The sequence below is a fragment of the Camelina sativa genome, chromosome 6 (genome assembly GCF_030686135.1).
Source record: "Camelina sativa cultivar CO46 ecotype springtype chromosome 6, ASM3068613v1".
Taxonomy (NCBI): domain Eukaryota; kingdom Viridiplantae; phylum Streptophyta; class Magnoliopsida; order Brassicales; family Brassicaceae; genus Camelina; species Camelina sativa.
The window spans coordinates 16,248,031-16,263,554 of record NC_141885.1 but is presented as its reverse complement, the minus strand read 5'-3'; the positions used below and the strand labels follow the sequence as shown (position 1 = coordinate 16,263,554).

General features: G+C 37.1%; 2 protein-coding genes and 1 pseudogene across 2 annotated transcripts; all 3 read right to left on the bottom strand.

Moving 5' to 3' along the window:
* Positions 1–860: 860 nt before the first annotated feature.
* On the bottom strand, positions 861–3,400 carry LOC147942661 (F-box/FBD/LRR-repeat protein At2g04230 pseudogene; annotated as a pseudogene).
* Positions 3,401–5,138: 1,738 nt separating this feature from the next.
* Positions 5,139–7,113, bottom strand: LOC147942660 (uncharacterized). Its single transcript, XM_087453672.1, has 2 exons — positions 6,812–7,113; positions 5,139–6,609 (listed from the first exon to the last, which is right to left on the bottom strand). Exon 2 carries the CDS (start codon positions 6,600–6,602, stop codon positions 5,337–5,339), a length of 1,266 nt encoding a protein of 421 aa, XP_087309798.1. The 5' UTR covers positions 6,603–6,609; positions 6,812–7,113; the 3' UTR covers positions 5,139–5,336.
* Positions 7,114–10,323: 3,210 nt separating this feature from the next.
* LOC109133457 (putative F-box/FBD/LRR-repeat protein At3g49040) lies at positions 10,324–10,825 on the bottom strand. Its single transcript, XM_019246569.1, has 2 exons — positions 10,781–10,825; positions 10,324–10,635 (listed from the first exon to the last, which is right to left on the bottom strand). Exons 1-2 carry the CDS (start codon positions 10,823–10,825, stop codon positions 10,324–10,326), a joined length of 357 nt encoding a protein of 118 aa, XP_019102114.1.
* Between the last annotated feature and the right edge of the window lie 4,699 nt (positions 10,826–15,524).

Here is a 15,524-nt window from a genome sequence, read left to right as displayed (position 1 = left end):
GAAGCAATTCATTGTATTGCTCCATAACAGGCCTTGAATCAGACATCTTGTAATTATTAAAATTACTAACAAGGAACTTCTTACTAGAAGCATCCTCAGCCATGTACTTTGATTCCAACGCATCCCACAGTTCTTTTGCGAATTCGACATTTTGATAGACATCAAAGAGAGGATCAGACATACCGTTAAGAATGTGGCTACGACATATGTAATCATCGTTCTCCCACTTAAGTTGTTTCCTTGTCTCCTCCACAGAATCCTTCTCCGCATCCTCCATCACGGTAGGCATTGGCATGCTTAGAACATACACCACATTGAGTGTGGTGAGAAGGAAATGCATCTTCTTCTGCCATCTTCGAAAGTCTACTCCTTCAAACTTGTCCAACTTCCCAAACTTTGAAGTCATCTCACGCACCGATGCACTCGTCATGTTCACCAGAAAATACTCTTTAAGAATGTAGTAGAAGCGGTGTAACTCTCGATCTTAATGTACGGTAAACTTGGATAATGACTGAATCGCGCACAAGAGCACTTTCCTTAAAGAGTATTTTGACCCTTATCAAAAGCCTTGAGTTACACAAAATCTCTCGCAGGATACGACAATCAAAGTTTCTCTCTTGTTCTAGGCTAAGATACAAGAGAAACAAATAGAATTTTTCTTGTGTTTGTTTTGTGTTATCACAAGAGATTCACTCGACCTCTCTCTCTTCTCGTGATCTCTCCTCTGTTTTTATGCAACAAAACAGAGTGTATTTATATATATGTCCGACGGTTGTTTACGAATGTTTGCAACCATTCGTTTAATAACCACAAACCAAAAGTCACAATGGTTTATTAATATAACCGTTGATACACTTAAATTACCAACATCTCACGTCTCTTTTAAAAAATTTCGAGCATTCCGGTACACATTTTGTGGAGAGAGTTGTTTTCTTCAAGCGTCTTGCGTTCTTAAAGATGTATGTGGCAACTTCATCATGCTCATCTTCTCGTTGTCACTAGTATCTTATCCACACGAATGTCTCAAGATGGAACAACAAGCATTCCGGTACACATTTTGGTGGATTCCATTTCCGTTCGTACATATTTTTTTAGTCCACACGCAGTTATACCTGAGAAAAATGCAGTTTATGTCATCTAGCTCAACAAATTACCTAAAACTAGAGATGTGGAAACAAACAAAAAAGAGGTAGTTGACTAGTGAATTCGCTTAGGAGAACTAGCGAGCATGATCGAAAGCAGATCCTACCACTCTATTTCGTATGTAAGTAGCTCTAGAAAGACTAGTTTATCGAATATTTTACCAATAGGAACTTTAATCTGAGTACATTTACACAAAACAGGGTAACATTTAATACAGGAAACAGTGTTACTGTCTATTTAGCCCAATTGCAGAGAAAATAACCAGGCGAAAAATGTTACCTAAGGGCATGTCCAGTGGGCGTAACTCTATGAGTTGCTTTTATTAAAAAAATAATAATATGAAGAGAGAGAAGAGGAAAAGAGGAGAAGAGTTACTCAACAGAGAAACGGAAGAAACGGTACTAAGATAAAAAGTAACAGATGTAGCTAGTTTATTGATGAGTTTATTAAAAAAAATATAAAAAAAAAACAATTTCTTTAATAAAGAAATTTGTTGAGCAACGATCAGCGCTTCTTGCCGCTGGAGATGACCTTTGGTGACAAGTGTAATATAAGACGTTTGGCTGAAGTTAGAGATTCCAGGATGTTCTCATTGGCTATATTTGAAACGTCACTAGCTCTGGTGCTTTCTCAATCAGACAAGACTCAAGACCGTTAAGCCCGCTGATGTCCAAGTATTTCAAAGCAGGGGCATTTATCACATAGCCTCCATTTCCATAACCTCCTTGGTTAAGATCATTTAAGGTCAATCTCAGTAAGGATGGCACCGCAACAGTGAAAGTCGCCACATCGGCATTGCCAGATCTATGCGAACAGATTCTTCATCATTGAAGTGTACTTCGTGAAGGTACAGCTTTCGAAGGGACTTCAAACAAACCCAATAGCACACTTGAGTTTCAAGATTTCAAGTGTATCATTAAAGCTAAACATGAGAACGAATGATTATAGATACAAGGACAAGCATTGCTAACTTTAGATTTAATAAGGATAAATGCGCTACTGAATCTGGAATTAAGCAAAGAGATGCTGCAAAAGTTCAGTAAAAACGCAAGAAACAATGGTTTTACCTATAACCAAGTTTTGAACACTAGGCAAAACCTCAGAAATGCAGGTTGAGCACAAAGCTGTCAGCATATTTATGACAAAGTTCGTTGAAAGGATCAAAGATATAGATTGGGCCAAAAGAGAGAACATAAAATTTCTGATGAGTTTGATTTTCTCTAACTAAAACCGTAGACGGGCTCTAGCGCTAGATGTCTCCGGTTGCACAACCAAAGGAACAATAAGTAAAAAAATGCAGCAACCTATCAATGCAGAAACTGAGCATTACTTAAAACTTTGAGTTACTATTTCTGAAAGATGGAGGCACCTAAGCAAAAAGTGTGGTGGAACTCTACTGCCAATGCTTTATAAGAAAAACAAATGAAAACCACATAAATGAACATTGTTCAATAAGAAGACTATGTCAAACCTTTTCTTGAAAGTTTATTTCACTTTGAGCATCTAAAGAAGAAACTGAGTGGATAACGCCATCCAAAACAGATACATCACACTATTTTTGTAAAGATATCTATCCTTCAGATCTGAATCAGCTGTCCAAGTTAATTTGGGTGGAGCACACTGCATTATTTGTCTTCTCTTTCGGCTCCACACATGGCTTTTTCAGTGATTCCGCAAACAGCAACTTCTTGTACAAAGACATGTTGCTAAAGAACCCAATAGATTATAAGCAAAATGTGACATTGTGATAAACTCTTTGAATAACATGAGAACGAACAAGTAAAGATACAAGGAGATTCATTGCCAACTGTAGATGTAAGAAAGATAAATCCGCTACTAAATTTGAAAATTAGCAAAGACATGCTGGGAAAGAAAAAACGTATGAAACAATGGTCTTACGTATAACCAAGTTTGAAATGTTGCGCCAACAACTCAGAAAAAGCAGTTTGAGCACAAACCTGTCAGCATGCTCTTAAACAGACATCAGAATCAGATATAACAAGAAGGCCTTGAGAAGTGAGTTGAAAAGACCAAAGAAATAGATGGAGCCAAAAGAGAGGAACATACAATGCTGATATGAGTTTGATCTTCGCTATTAAAACCATAGACAATACTCCTGCGCCAGATGTTTCCAGTTTCGCAATCAAATGCACAATAGGTATAATGGCAGCAACCTATCAATGCAGAAAATGAGCAACATTTAAAACTTTGAGTTACTATTTCTGAAACATAGATGAACCTATGCAGAAGGTGTCAAATGTGGTGAAACTCTACTTCTTCTGATTTATAAGTAAAAAAAATGAACGCCACATACATCTCAATGAGCATAGTTTAATAAGAAGACCAGGTCAAAGAAATACGTGCCTTTGCTTGGAAGTTTATTTCACGGTGTCACCATCTAAAGAAGGCCATTGATATGTCACACCATTTTGAAAAGATATCTTTGGGATTTGAATCACGCCACAATTTCCAAAACAGAACAATCACAAACAATTTAGAGATTTCTTCCTTACGTAAACAACTTCCACCTGCCGAATCTTTTAGCTGCCACAACTTTTTTTGACGCTTAAGTGTGTATCTGGAGAAGGTGAAACCATGAATTAAATATTACAGCGTTATAAGAAGACAAATTGAAAATATTAATTAAGCCTTCGAAGTACCTATAGACAAAATCGGTTGCTCTCTAGATCTCTCTCTCCATATTGCAGAGGATAATGTGCGATAAGCGAGATTTACAAGCCTGACTATTATAAGTTGCCAGCAGCTGAGTCTTAGTCTGAATCTAATATGCTTTTGCTAGAAGAAAATACTCGTTTTTTATTAGATAAAAAGTAGTGTTACAAGAGCTGCAAGGAGCCTTATTAATATGCTCATCAGCCTGACCTTCTAGGGTCTTCTTTTACAAGAAAGGGAAATTAAAAATTCGCTAATTACAAAGAAAAACTAAGGAACTAAATCGAAAAGATCCTAAACTAAGAAGGACAAATCCTGCAAAACAGACATTAAAGGAAACTTAGTAATAATTCGGATTCAACACTTACCCTGTGACCGTTGAACAGATGTCTCCATGTGTGTCCTAGCTCCAGCCCTTCCTTGATCGTGATGGTGAATAACGTTAGTAGTTTCAAGGTGGCAATGAGTAGATCTTCATTTTGTCCCGATATGTTAATTACGATCTGAGTAACCGAACTTCTTAATTCTGTAATCTAAAAAGAAAAAGATCATTGATTTTGTCTTGATTCTTACAAATAGACCGCAGAATACTACATGAACATAAAGAGATAACTAGAAAACATAGATAAAATTCTAACCTGTTTATTGTCTGCATTGCTTGTTATATAGGATTTTGACCTTGTGCTGATTCTGTCCAAGCAAAGAACTTTCACAGCACTTAAGCAGCACAAGTCTATGTAGTCTGCAAGAAATATTTGATTTTTAGACATGTAACTGGTCAAATCATCTACTACTATGAAAATAGGAATTTGGATGAAGTCCATACAGTATTGCAGAAATAAGAATCATAGCTGCAACAACTGAGATTGGTTTTCTTGTAAATGATGATGAAACCCAGGAAGACCAGAATCTGTACTCTGCAACAATTTAGAGCAAAGTATCAACTTCCACAACACAATGCGTGGGAGGAAACAAGTATGACCACATACACACAAGCGAGAAAAGAGGTTATGTTAACAAAATCTTCGATTAGGAAAAGTGAACAATTGCTATTTGTCAATTATGGAATGTACTTGCCAAATCTTTTAACAAGGTCAGAGGCGAGACAATGCTCTTACCTCAGAAATCTGGGAAAGTGTGATACATTAGCATGTTGTCATCCTTCAATCTCTGCTGGGCCTACACAAAGGTTCTGTGGCAACGAAACATATCAGTAAATCAACTAAAGCATCTCATATCCTAAGGAGGGTAGAAGAAAGACTACTTCAGAGCATGTCCGAACCCTTTGAATCAATATATATCAGTAGTTTGAAATATCTCACCGCATAATATGTAAAGCTTCTGTAGCTATGTAGAGTTGTCCTTCGAGAGTTGGCCTTTTTTTGTTTTGCTGTTCTGATGAGTTAATAAGTTACAACCATTTTGTTATTTGAGAAAGCCCTAACGCTTACCTCTATCTCTAACCCTAGCCCTAATACTATCCTATAATCCTAATTCTAACATAACCCTAATACTAACTCTTATCGGCTATTTGACCGCCGACCCCCCAACCTTACCTGTGGAAGCCTATCACTAGGATCCGCTATATTTTCACCACCAACTAAAAAACTCTTGAAGGAAGCTAAGAGTATGCTGATGATAATAAGAGCTAAGACCTGAAAACCTTTTGAGTTTTCGTAAAACAAAACATATGCGGCGGCTAAAAAGGCACCAGCAAGATCACAATCTTCGCTGATTCTGTAAAGAACCATAGCTATCACGATGTATAAATACACTATCGTGCAGAGAGTTATAGCGTTGAACCTGTTCGTTTCCTTCAACTCGTTGTCCAATGCTGTGAAAGCAAAAAGCACGAGCTGTCCTCCTATACCTTTCATGAAAGAGTAAAGGTTAGGGTAATTGTTTACAGTAACCTCATTGGTATCCACTGTTCTGTTCTCTGCATAAAGCAAGTGACATAGTAAGTAAAGACAAATGAGGATGCCAAGACAAATCAAATTCTCCAACGTAAACCCGTGTTGATGACATATATATATGAGGCTTAAACCGAATATGCCAAATGTAGCTATTGCTGCATATGCGAGTCCTATGCTGTTATTGCGAACCACTGTCCTTAACATAGCCAATCTTTCTTCATTTTTTACTTTAAATCCAGTATCAACCATTTGAGTTACAGGTCGGGGAAGCCTATTTGGAACCACTAAACCCTTACCTCCAAGTAAATAACACTTAAGTGCTGCCAATAACATGCTGACGAACAGAAGGGATAAGATGTCATAATCTTCTGCCTTTTCGTAGAATAGTTGAAAAGAAGCGGCTAAGAAACCTCCAGCGAGATCAAAATCATCGGTAAACTTGAACAAAATCATAGAAAATAAAAGGTAGAAATATACACTTAAGCACAAAGTTATTGCAGTAAACCTTTCCATATTTTTTAGTTCATTTTCTATGGCTGTAAAGAAAGCCATCACAAGTATCCCACCAGTAGCTGTAACGAAGGTATAGAGATTAGGGTAACCCACATTACCATTATATGCATCTGTATCCACGGTCCTGTTCAAAGCATAGATGAAGTTAATGAGTATGATGAAACATGTAATAGGGACTATGAGATCTGTTGGGCCCCAATCCAGGTTTGATGCATCAGTTGAATCTCTGAGGCTCACTGCAATCATGGCCAACGGAATTGTTATAGCATGTGCGAGTAAGAGGCTGCTATTGTGAACAGCTGTTCTGAAAACAGCCAGTCCGGTTTCAAGATTTCTTCTACATCCAGTATCAGCCATTGCAAAACTAAAGAAAGATGAGAAAACAAGTTAAGCTTTTTATAAAAAAAAAATTGAAACACAAATTAAGGTAGGATGAAGCAAGGGCAACTGAAGACTAAGCAATACAAAACTACTGACTGTGATTATACTTTATAGTTTAGTGAGGAAAACGAATATCAAGAGACGGTTCGTGAAGTAAGTAATTTGATGTACGAGGAGTTAGTTACCTGGGATTTCAAAAGCCGCCTACGAGAAAGGAAGAAGAATTGAGCCGATACAAAAAAAAAAGATGCAAAGTTTCAATCGAGTACTGCATAAAGAAGAGAAGAAAGGTAAGCAATAAGCATATATTTAGCAGTAAAAGCGAGCAGCGGGAAGTCAGAAAGTGGATGAACGTAGCGCGAGCAAATTTTTGGTTTCTTCTTTTTGTTTTTCTTTTCTTTGCAAAGGAGAATTTAATTCCTCATAAGAAACCACCCATTTTGATTTTTTCTTTTTTTTTTTTTTGAACTAACCCCCCATTTTGATTATGTAAAGGAAAACATATACACCTCCTACTAACTATAGTTAGTACTTTACAAAATACAAACATAAATACTTTCGTCAACCAAATATAATAATACACTATTTAATTAAAATGGTTATTTAATATAGATATGTTGTAAGCTGTTTTTTTTTTTTTTTTTTTTTTTGACAAGGTCAAATGTTGTAAGTTTTATACATCACATTTACATAATAATATTAGATTCACCCACCACAATATCCCTACGTTTGACTTTTGAAAGTGAGTATATATGCCGGACTTATGCACGATTGCACGAGGTTGCTCCTGGTGTGTCGTTGAGAGTCCTCTTCTTTTCTTTTCTTTTCTTTTTTTTTCTGGTGAATATGTAAATCTGCTTATTGATTTATGGCTTTTCAGCCGGTGTGCATGTATGGTTGCAATCTGAAATATTTTATGTGTCTTAATTTGATTTTGTGGACTCTTAGCTTAGAGAGAAGAGAGTTATATGGTAGCGCTTTTGTATTATTCCATTCAAGATTATAATGCTCTGACATGTTCTTTACGGGGATTTCAATTTCCCATCTACTTGAAACAATGTTGGAATTTGGAGTGTGAAAAAATGTGTGAAATGAGTTTTTGTTTTGTTTTTAATTTTTTGAGTAATCATAAGAAACTCTTAAGACACATATCATAACATGTATGCCTCATTTTTTCTTTACAACTTAACATTAACTTTATAACTTAAAATCTAATAATAATAAAATATTAAATAATCACGGACCAGCACGTTAACCACCTTGCCGGTGTTGATCAGGTCAGGAGGTCTACAATAGTTTTAGAGTCTAACTTGACTAGCACGGAACGGAAGTGAAGCCTTTGGAGATGGCTAATTGTAAACCCACTTTTATCGCAAGAGCTTCTCACTGAAGGGCGGATGCGACAAAGCGTTCTGCTGAGGATTCCTTAAAACTGGTTGCTCCTTGTTCGTTTCTGCCTATGCAGCCTAGGCCACAAAGGTGGGATTCCTCTTTCCACGCAGCGCATCGGTTTCAAGAGTCATTGCTCCAGGCCGTAAAGGTGCATTAGGTGAGCCGTCCTCGGGCGTAAGTTCTATTTTACCAATCCTTTGCAAATTAATTTTGTTCATGTTATTCTTCCCTATGTTGATTCTATCATTATTTTCACTTTCCCAGCCACTAGTCTCTGGACTCTGGTTATAGTAGTGTCCTGAGGACTTTTATTTCAGCATTTGTTGCGCCTTATATTTGAGATCAATCTTCAAGTAAATCTTCGTTAATTGTAGATGACAAATGATTATAATTAACAAGTGTTTCAAAATCTTATGTATTTCTAATTTTGGCAGCTGAACGATGCCACCCTCAAGGCTTATCAAGGAGAGGTAAATCATATATGCATGCTGTCCCTAATTTTTCTCACCTTTAACTTTGGAACCGAAAAAGTTTTGTAAGCTAGGGAGGTAGGGATACTGAAATGAATATCAGGCAATTAATGGCTATTGGTATCTTAGCTAACATACTGCGATGGTAAATTTTGTGATGCGTGTTCTTTAATTTGCTGTATTGGTTATCCAATATTTGTTCTTGGTTATTCCTTTTTCTAGCAAAAATGCTTGTCATTATCCGCCATGTGCAGTATCTTGTCATATGATGTAGTTTGGACGTTTGTATCACTTCTCTCAGGAACATTGATAGCTATAATTGTATTTTCTCTGAGCAGTTCCTTTCCTTATCAAATGATATAAGAGGCCCATAGGTCATATATATCACGCAAGTTTGCGGCAGATATTTTGATAAATGAATAAGCAATAAATACTTTCTTTGTTAAACGAAATTATCATTTGAGAAAATAGAAACTATGATAAATTCGAATTTACCCGACTGGAGAATAAACTACGCCTGAGATGTATGGCCGGAAAAACCAGCGACGCCTATATATCTTTTTTTCCACCACTATGGTTGCTAGTGTCGTCCGTCTACGTAGCCGCTTTGTTCTGCGGCATTCTTGGTCGCTGTGACTTGTATTTGTAGATGAACATGGCTCAATATGAGGATTTGCCGGGAAATATACATGAATGAGGTGACTAATGAAGATCGTCAGTGAGAACATTAATAAGCCTATTAAAGTTAAATTAAGCAAATCGCTTGGCTTCGAAAATATAGATTCTGCGTTCGCCTTCATATTATCCATCTCATAGGACATGATCTGAATTGCGAAAACTTTGACAACAATCTACACATAATAATGTAACAACAACATGCAACAATAAAAAATCTATATATACATATAACAGGTTATATATGGGGACAAAAGGATGATTAATTAATTACCAGATCATAATTTTTAGGATCACAAGTGGACACGACCTTCACAATGGCTACTCCAGGCATCTTTGCCCGAATAATCCCATAGGGTGTCACAGACACAATTCTACTATCTGAACTAAACCACTTGTAGTCTCTGGAGGCGTTTGCACAGCCTATATATATAAGAAGAAGATCAAATAAGTTGTCGATCGATCATTATATATGGTATAACTAATATTTCAAACAAGGAGACGCATGTGCATGACCTCCTCTCGCAGATAGCCTAACCTCCTGATTAAGACGAGGTGTCCACTGGAGTAGAATCAGCTTAGGTACTTTTGTGCTCTCTTTCATGTTCAATGTGAATCTCACTAGTTCTTCTGAATTGGAGTAAGCCGATGATTCCAAAAGCAAGGCCAGACCCAAATACAAAAATATCAAACGGGACCTCATCATTCCCTCAAAACATCTGAGTTGTAATCTCAATAGTTGTGGCTTCTTGAGAAAGATAAAGAATTAGAGAAGAACAACAACGAAACTGAGAAAAAAAAGGGGCGTGGCTTTTACTTTGTTATTGTTTTCCTGAGATTGCGACAACGGTTTAGTTTCTCATTATTTTCTATTTTTCTTTTCATTTAAGTTAAAGAATTTCACTAACAAATAATATCTCTATTGAATGTTTCCATTGATGAGAATATTAATCTTTTAATGCTATTTTATTTGAAATTAAAATACTGTATGATTAAAAAATGTAGACTATACAGTAATTCGATGAAAGATGTTTTTGAAATTAAAAAATGTAGACTATACCGAATTACAAAACTTGCAAGTTCAGATTTTCAAGCACTACATTTAGTTAAACAATCAATTAATATTTGTTTCAACTTTCAACCAGATTAGTTTCAAGATATTACATGGATTCAAACACAAAATGACATGAATTTGAAGCCTTGTCCACAGTCGCCAACTCGTCGAGCATCCTACGTCTCTTTTCCAATTTATTGAGCTTTCCGGGTTCGATGGGTTTTGTGGAGAAAGTTGCTTTCTTCAGCCGTCTTGTGTTTCTGAGGATGTATGTGGCCACTTCTTTCTCATCTTTTGGTTGCCATTCGTATCCTATCCAAATGATTGTCTCAAGATGGAACAACAAACATTCTGGTACACATTTCGGCTGAGTCCATTTGTGGCTTATCCGATTTCCTTTGTTAGAATACATATCTAGCTGAGAACAATGAAATTTATGTAATATTAGATCAACAAAGTAGGGAAAGTGGAGTTTTAAACAACAACAACAACAACAACAACAACAAAAGAAAAAGGAAAAAAAAGAAGGTAGCTGACTAGTGACTAGTAATGAAATTGCTCACGTCGGTGAGTTTGAGGATTTGCAACTTAGGAGAAGCATTAAGCATGAACGAAAGTAGATTCCACCACTTCCTTTTATCTGTATGCAGATCCAAATATAGCAGCTGATGGAAAATGCTACCTTTAGGATACCTGATCTGTCCATGAGGCAAATCAGGCAACATTAGTACACAAAACAATGTTAGCACAATAGCAAAGAAAATATTAAATCTAATAATTACCTTCGAGGGTGAGAAGTTCAGGAAAAGATGTTTCACTACAAAAAAACACACGTTTTGCGAGAACGACTTGCGACGGAATACAGCTCTCGTAAATTTGCGGTGGATTTGCGAGGACATTACGAGAAAAGAAAACTCTATAGCAAATCCCTCGCAACATTGCGAGGAAGCCAGTCGTCGCAAATCCGCTGCTCAATTGCGAGGCATTTACGACAAATTTGCAGGGAAAGTCACCTTCCTCGCAAATCAATCGCAATATTGCGACGCATTTGCGAAAACAGTATCCATAGCAAACATAGCAAGATTGCTATGGACGTGCGAGTGAATTGCGATAGCCATAGCAAATCCATTGCAAAATTAAGAAATTATTTTCTTTTATAAATATTACAAAACTTAATATAATTATTCTGAAATATATTTCAATATGTTCATAAGGTGAATTATTCTGAAATTCATTACTAATACATTACTATTAATGTTTAAAAAGATGATTGGAAAGAGTATGATGAGACATTGGACCTTATAATATACTTGAAAGTTAATTTTACTAACTTTTAAAATTATTTTGATGGTTTTTATAAATTAAATATACTAGGTTTGCGACATATTTGCAACAGATTTGCTAGATATATATACCAAATGCGTCATACATCCATCGCAAAACACTAATCGTAGCTATTCCCTCGCAAATGACAACTTCAAACCCTAACCCCTAAACCCTAAACCCTAAAGACTAACACTACAAGAAAACAGTTGATTTGCGACGGAAATCTGCGACGGCGCTATGCCCTCGCAAATTTGTGACGGCTTTGCGAGTCAATTGCTAGAAACACGAGAGCACTTGCAATTCCCTCGCAAAATTTGCGACGGATAAATCTCTCGCAAATTTGCGAGGGAGTTAATACAGATTTGTGACTTCGAGAAACTTCCTCGCAAATCCCTCGCAATATTGCGACGAATTAGCGATGACTTCTTCCAGATGATGATGTTAGACGAATTCGAAGAGTCCGATGATGGAGAAGATTCTAATGATGATAATGTAATGGGTTTGATTGAATAATTGTACTTTTTGTTGTTTTTTTATAAAGAATTTCCAAATTGCGAGGGATTTGCGTTGGATTTCTTACTTGTCCTTGCAGATCTCTCAGTAATCCATCGCTACTGCCTCACGGTTCCCTCGCAAATGTATTTATTCATTTTAATTAACATGTTAATATGGTTAGTGATTATCATTAACATTTTCAAACTAAAGGAGAGCATCACTAACCAACATCAAGAGACAATAAATTTTTGATTGGTTATTGATAAATGTTGTTTAGGGTATAGGGTTGATAAATGTTGTTTAGGGTATAGGGTTGATAAGTGTTGTTTAGGGTATAGGGTTTATAAGATATATATGTTTAGGGATTTCTTTTGAGCTTTTGATTGAGTTAATTGTATGAGGAGATGTGATGACTATTACTTACTTTTTCTCTTTGCATGTTCTTGAGTTTATGAAAAATTTAATCCTTAGTTTATGAATTTGGTTAAATAGATTTGCGAGGGAAGTGCGAGGAGTTTGGTATGCGCGCTAGCGAATCCCTCGCAATTTACGAGAGATTAGCGAGGAGTACTCGCTAATCCATCGCTACTGCCTCACGGTTCCCTCGCAAATGTATTTATTCATTTTAATTAACATGTTAATATGGTTAGTGATTATCATTAACATTTTCAAACTAAAGGAGAGCATCACTAACCAACATCAAGAGACAAGAAATTTTTGATTGGTTATTGATAAATGTTGTTTAGGGTATAGGGTTGATAAGTGTTGTTTAGGGTATAGGGTTTATAAGATATATATGTTTAGGGATTTCTTTTGAGATTTTGATTGAGTTAATTGTATGAGGAGATGTGATGACTATTACTTATTTTTTCTCTTTGCATGCTCTTGAGTTTATGAAAAATTTAATCCTTAGTTTATGAATTTGGTTAAATAGATTTGCGAGGGAAGTGCGAGGAGTTCTCGCTAATCCCTTGCAAAACTGGTGCATTTTAATTGGTTAGTTTGTCGGCGTCCGGCGACACGTTTGCGAGGGATGTGCGATGATTCCTCGCTAATCTCTCGCAAAGTTAGGCGTATGATTATTGGTCAGTTTGTCGGCTTGTTGCGAGTGATTTGCGAGGGACCGTAGTTAGTCCGTCGCAATATGTGCGAGGGATTTGCGAGGTTACAAAATATCTATATATACAATCCAGACTCGGTTTGAGCGAAGCTCAAACCCTAGCCGCACAAACCCTAGCCGCACAAACCCTAGACGCACAAACCTTCTCCCTCAAATCTTCTCCCTCAAATCTCTGTTTCAATCTACTTCGTCTCTGTCTTCTCCGTCTTCTCCGTAAAGAGATTTCTATTTAGGCTCTGTTTCAATCTTTTCCGGCTTTCCCGATTTCCCGATCTCCTTCTCTGTCTTTTCCACTTCTCCGTCAAGGTAGTTCCCAAACCCTAATTTTAGTTCGGTTGTTTAGTTGTTTAATTTTAATTGTTCAGTTGTTTAGTTGTTCAATTTCAAATGTTACTTTGATTTTTCTGACTAATTTTACTTTGATTTTTATTGTAGATGTTTCATGGTAATGATTACACAAGATTTCTCACTAATCAACGTGTACCCGAACCCACCAGTTCAAACCGTAGTCGGGGTTCCGCCGGTTCTCAGAACACAACGGCGGTCCAAAATAACCGTCGTTCAACGTCGCAACCACTGTCCTCTCAACAACCACTGCCCTCTCAACAACCACGGCCCTCTCAACAACCACTGCCCCCTACTAATGCAGATCCAGAGATTGGTTCGTCTCCACCTGCTCATTCGACTTCTACTGGAGCTTCTGCCCGACTGAACAGTCTAACTCTGGAAGAGTTGCTCGATAGTCCTGGGCGTGCAGGTTTAACGAGGCTAGATCCGCGCCGACCTCAAGGAACTCTCTGGTAATGTTTTTGATTTCATATTAGAATTCTAATGTTTTTAATTTCATTTTTGAATTCTAAGGTTGATTCATATTCTTTGTTTCTCTTTATGTTTGAAGGTTTGATCAAGATCCTGCTGTTGCTTCTACTGTACGAAGCATCTTTGAAAGAGATTTCAAAGAGCCCCATGCCAATTGGACACAAACGCCAAGTGCAGTGGTTGACCGTTGGTATGAAACTTTTGCGGTAAGTCATTTTTTTGTTTTCAAGTTTTACATATACTTTTTTTTGTGGTTGACTGAGACTAATATACTTTTTTTCTTGGAAGCAAACATATAATTGGGACCGAGCCATTAATGAGAGAGTAAGGCAGGAGTTTGAAGCCAAGTTGAAGGAGAGGATGTGTGATCAAGTGTCGAGGTGGAAGCTAAAGTGGAAGCGAAAAGGTGATGAGGCAAAGCCACGGTGGATTGATCCTCAAGTATGGGAAGGTCTGGTTCAGTATTGGCTTGATCCCAAATCCGAAATCAAGAGCATCAACAGCCGTAATGCTCGATATCATGACCCAGAAGGTACCGGAATATATAAGCACCGCTCAGGCCAAACTTCTTTTAAAGCTCGTGCTCGGAAACATGTAAGTGTAGTTATTTAAATTAGGCCTTCTTTTACCTTATACACAATTATTATTTGGCTAATCAATTCTCTTTTTCTCTAATTTCAGTCTGAGCGGACCGGTCAGTTAACTCCTGACTTTCTACTGATCTTAGAAGACACACATCGAAAGCCCGATGGGTTATTTACGGATGGAAAGTCCGAGTCTCTGTTCAACGAGGTGTCATCCAAGATTCAAGAGTTGGAATCTGAGCTTTGTACAGGGGACAATGGAGAGAGTGTTGGGGTGCCCATTCATATTAAAAATAAAATTTACACATCGGTAAGTTTTGTAAAATTTATATACTTTGTATAGATGCAATCATATAGTAATGTTTAGTACTGCTTCTGCTTGGTTTGCCAATCGTATAGTAATGTAGAGTACTTCTTCTGCTTGGTTAAATTTTCATTGGATAGTTGTGTCTCTCTTTCTTATGTTTAACTTACAAGTTCATATGTTTAACTTACAAGTTCATTTTTTGTTTTGTTCTTAGGTTGCTCCTAAGAAAAAAAAACAGGATTTTCGGGGTTGGTTCAATGCAATTTGAAGCGTCTTCTTCAAGTATCTGTCCACCGCCGCCTGTGTCTCCAGCTAATGATCCAGTCATTTTGGCTCAGAAACTAGCTGCTGCTGAGGAATGTATTCAGACTCAAGCGAGTCAAATCCAAGAGAGTGCACAAAGGATGCATAGCTATGATGCTTATTTCGACTATCTCGCTGATAAAGATCCTGAGTTTGCTGGAAAGTTTCGAAACAAGACAATGGCAACATCGATGGCAACACCGATGGCAACACCAGTAGCCGGAGAAGAGGGCAACACCGATGGAACAGAAACCAATGCCGGTAGCGGAAGTAATACCAGAAACATCACCTCTCTTTCTCAATCTTTTTAATTACTCTTCCTTTTATCATCTCTCTTAATTTTCTTAATTAAA